The sequence below is a fragment of the Pundamilia nyererei genome, unplaced genomic scaffold (genome assembly GCF_000239375.1).
Source record: "Pundamilia nyererei isolate P.nyererei 1_Seehausen unplaced genomic scaffold, PunNye1.0 scaffold00084, whole genome shotgun sequence".
In the NCBI taxonomy this organism is placed as follows: Eukaryota; Metazoa; Chordata; class Actinopteri; order Cichliformes; family Cichlidae; genus Pundamilia; species Pundamilia nyererei.
Window position 1 is genome coordinate 1,871,604 of NW_005187485.1, and position 4,798 is coordinate 1,876,401.

General features: G+C 40.4%; 1 protein-coding gene across 1 annotated transcript in view; it reads right to left on the bottom strand.

The window, feature by feature from the left end:
- Positions 1-3,698: 3,698 nt before the first annotated feature.
- The window catches only part of tbrg4 (transforming growth factor beta regulator 4), a 6,542-nt gene continuing 5,442 nt past the window's right edge, over positions 3,699-4,798 (bottom strand). The window contains exon 11 of the mRNA XM_005738543.1: positions 3,699-4,252. Coding sequence (XP_005738600.1) covers positions 4,151-4,252 — 102 coding nt within the window. The 3' untranslated portion in view covers positions 3,699-4,150. The remainder of the gene's footprint in view (positions 4,253-4,798) is intronic.

Here is a 4,798-nt window from a genome sequence, read left to right on the forward strand (position 1 = left end):
TTCTAAACACAAGTGCAAACTAATCTACATTCACACTCTGATGAACACATCAGAGAGCAACTTGGGGTTAGTATCTCGCTCAAGGATACTTGACATGCAGACTGGGGAAGCAAAGGATCGAACCACCAACCTTCCAATCAGTAGCTGATCTACCACCTGAGCCACAGCCACCCCTGCTTATTAACATTACATTAATATACAGCAGCACTTTAGCATAAGCTAATGCTGTGTTACACTCTTGGGGTATTAAAGTATTAAAATAGTTACTCCTGAAAATGAAACCACGAATGAGCTCCTCTTGGCAGGATACGTGACCTTTAATGTCTTTCTTCGAGATAATAGAGCTTGAGCGTGTCATGCAAAGCTGTGATTAAAATTATTCTCAGATAAGATTTTTACCAATGAAAGCATTAAAACCTGGCAAACTCCAAAATGTTGTAGTAGTCTGCTTAGATTTCAGGACTGTGAAAGATAATATCTGTCAGTTTTCCAGTCTGCCCAGAAGTTTTTCTCACCTAAATGGTAGGGATTATACCCATCCCCAGCTCCATGGTCATGTTATCTCCCTTTACCCTGCCTTTAGGCCAACTTTGTTACTTGATTGGCTGCTCTTTACAAACAGCAGGACCGAAAAGAAGATAAGTTTATGGCTAGAACCTCTCACATATGCATCTGCACTTTCCTCATTTCATTCAACATGAATATGATCCAACGGTATGCGCAAAGACGATATTAGGACCAATCAGTACCATAAAAGATGTTTTATGTCAATATGTTTTTTTAAACAGCCAAACAGCATTCTCAGTGTCATTTTCAATCACTCTGGCTGAAATGTGACCAAAAGGGCATTTGCGTTTTCCTTTAGGAAAACATGTTGAGAAAGCTATTTTGAATAACTTGCCTCCAGAAATGCAAATGCCCTTTTGGTCACATTTCAGCCAGAGGATTTAATAATGGGTCTGTATTAAATAAATAATTCAAGAAACAATGGCGTCAAGGTCAGAACAGCAGGTGGATGAATTAAAATGCTCCATTATGTCCTCCAGAGTTTCGACTTTGTTGGCTGTACAGTGTAGCCAGTTCATTTTCTGCACACCTAGAGCAGGAACCCTTGTTCCATTGTTCAACATGGAGCAATTTATGGCCACTGTCATGTTTTCAATTAAAAAATGGTGCAAACTCATTACATTTACTGAGAGATAAGAAGTCAAGGGTAACTGTGTTGGGGATTAGTCAGAGCCCAAGCAGTGATAAACAATAATTTATTCCTGCTGACCGTGTCAAAAAAAAACTCTTGTTTTTCGTCATTTATGTCAAACTAATGTCTTCTTGTGACATACTCAATCTGAATGCGTTTTCCTCTTCAGTGGAGCTGCTTCCTGATTTTCAAAAATGTTCTTTTACCTTTTCTCATAAAATTGCAAGAGTAAAAATTTGGTGTCTCATTGATGTAAATGCCACAGAAAGAACTCTAGCATAACCATTATAACAGCAGAAAACAGCAAACTACTGAAAACACTGAAGCTGTCAGAAAGGCGTTAACAACATTGCTTAAAATATCTTCTTTTTTCCCCAAAAAGAAAACCACCCTGTGGCCTTGAGTGCATGTGTGGGTTCCAACAGCTCGGCTTACCTCAGAAGTCCTCAGCAGTTTTCTCTTTATTGTTGTGAATAAATAAATAAATAAATAAAAATGTGAGACAAAAGCCTCTCAGTGATTTTTGTCAATCAATTGTCTCAGATTATGACTCTTTAAATAATCAACTGCCTATCAATCACTGGGTTTTTTCCCTCCTCTTTTATAGACAACTAGCGAAGGAAATCTAGCTAGAAATAGAAAGCACGAGAGGGGGTGGCAGCAGTGAGCAAAATAAACAGCAGTGGTAGTTTCCATGGCAACCCAAAACTTCCCATGATGGAGTGCCAGCTCAGCACAAGTAATTAATGCTTCACTGGTCCGATAAAGTCTGATAGACTCTGTGCAAAACAGTTTACCTCAACCTTCAAAGCTTAAAAAACTGAAGGAAAAATGTATTTCTGGGTTTTCAGCTCCCAGATTGTCCTCTCAGATTGTGAGTTTCATGTGAAAGTGCTGCTGTGCCCATTAAATCTGCACCTGAAGCCATGTGCTAGGAGCAAAGGGGATTTAAAAAACAAAAGCAAAAAACATATATAACAAATAATATGGCTTGCTTTGTGGTTCAATACACTAACAGCTGGAGCGGGAGAAGCTGACAACAGACAGAATATTTTGGATGAATTTTTCACCAAGCACGTGTTTCTTGTCTCTGTGCTGTGCCCGATATCATACTATATAATACTAAATTAATGACTTCTCTTAATCTGCATTTGGACATTGCATCATATATTATGACGTGCTTTGAGGGATGGTGGAAACTCAGCTTTCCCTCATCAGTGACGTGAGGCCAACAGATCTAATCTCATTTTACGTCAGTGCTTGTGTGAAGCTCTGTTAACTTCCTGGTCTTGATGGAGGTTAAAGAGTGGAGCTGAGCAAAATAGAAATGTAGCAGATTTCCAGAGTACATGCTGTCAGCATAGCCATCACCAGTGTTCCCATTACACTTCTTCTGTTCTGTTATTACTCCTGGATTCAGGTACAGAGCTTGAAAATGCCTGCAGTCCTGCCCAAGTCACTGATTGACCATCAGAGAAAGTGTTCTTTAATATCAAGATGCCACACTTTTCCTTATTTGATTTCACTTACTTTAACATCAGCAATCCCACTAAGCAGTCACAGGAAGGTGTTATCAGCTAATTTAGTCAAATCTGCCAATATTTGTGATTAATAACATGCAGAAAGTGGGAGTCAAAAGCGTGGACCATAAACACACATTTAATTTTGTGTATTGTCACAGTGCCACCATAGCTTGTTCATGTGAGACACGCAACACAAAAAGTTACACATTTCATGTTTTTGTTTTTTACCAGAAATACTGTTCAGGTCATGATTTAACTTTAACCCTATCTTACTTTTATCTTGAAATTTTGCTTAACACCACTAAGCTGCAACTTTTAAACAGCAGGAAACAAAGGAGAGAAGAAGCAGCAATCTCAAATCGATTTCTTTGGAAAGTGCATTCGAGTTAAGTAATATTTTCTTTCTTGCTGCCTCATTCTTGGCTCTGGTTTTATCCACGCAGTGCTTTAACCATCGTTAAGTTCTCTCCTCTGCCCTGGTTTGCAGTTGTCAGTCTTCCTTTATACGCCACAACTGAGAGCTGCTGCAGCTGTCCACGATGATGTGTAAGCAGTTTCAAGTGAGCAACGTGTTTTATCAGTGAAGTTTACCCTAGCATGTTTCATCGTGGCAGTACTGCTGGGCTTCTGTAAACATGCACATTAATGCACATGCATATGAAGTTTGGAAAAATTACTTCAAATGCGGTGGAGTTATTTAAGAGATAACGCATTCACAAAATTCATGTTGCCGCTCAATACAGAAAATCTGGGCATCAAATGACTCGTCATTTTATCTGACATAGCAGTGAGAAGATTCATCCACACACACACGCACGCACGCACGCACGCACACACGCACACACACACACACACACACACACACACAGGAGAGTGATGTGCAAACCAGTTGTGAAACACAGAATTGAGCATCTTGTATCTGAGTGCCACTCAAAGCAAACGAATGCAACAGCATTAAAACACAAAGGGAGGTAAGAGAAAATTAAATGAAACAATTTATTCCATCACAAGATGACACACATTCAGAGATAAGTTATTTCAGTATATTCACGCCCTGACACTGAGCACATTAGGAACAAATTGAAACACAGCCGTGCTGCTTCGGTTTTGCCTTGTCACCACTGATGACTTAGTCCTCGATCATAAAATTTCTGCAGAAGCCTTGTGTTCATTTCAGCCTCTCTCTGGCTCCAAAACTCTTTATCACTGTCACCATGGAAACAGGGAAAGCCCCACACGTTTCCAAGGGAACCAGATGGAAATTATATGCTTTTTTTTTTTCCCTTTTCTTTTTTCGTGCCAGTATATGAGAGCTTCTCTGCAATGCTGCTCTGTTCTGAGTGTGTGAACGTGGGTGTGTGTATTCCCGGTGGTCCCAGATTTGATTGGGAAAGCTCCGATTTAGCTGAGCTTGCAAATGTTGCCCGGTTCACTTGGCCATGTCCTCGGCCACAGCCTTCCCCATTTTATCTTTGAGGTAGGCTAATTTCTGCCACTCTGTCTTGAGCTCCAGCCACTCGTAATACGGCACCTGAAAGAAAATAAAACAGACAAAGCATGTGTTTACAGAGCTGATGACCATCTGTCACCATTAAAGATGTATATTTAAAATAAAATGTTGGTTTTCACTCTTAGATTCATATAGTTGGTCAGTTAATACAGTCTGAAACACTGCAACCCGACAAGCAAGTGAGTATACAGTTGGCTAAGGAGATTGTCCTAGATGAGAGAAGAGACAGAGCTTGGATTGGCCTAGATGAGGCAGAGCTGCGGCTGGAGCTCTATTTATACCACAGACTGCAGCGGGGCCCACCTGACTCTCAGCTCTACAAGTATTAGCTCCATTGTTTGCACACAATCAGCCTGACAGAAACAGCAGCAGCGGCGGCGGTGCTGGTTCTCTGCTTCTTTTCTTTGAAATATTGCTCACGAGCAGAGAAAAAAAACAGAAGATCTCTATTTCAGTTGGCTTTAGTGTGTGTCTGAGCTTGGGCAATAAAAAAAACTAATCTAAAGAACAAACAGAGCTGTTCAGCCTATATAGAGAAAATTATTCAGTCACTGTGGGGGTGGGGGT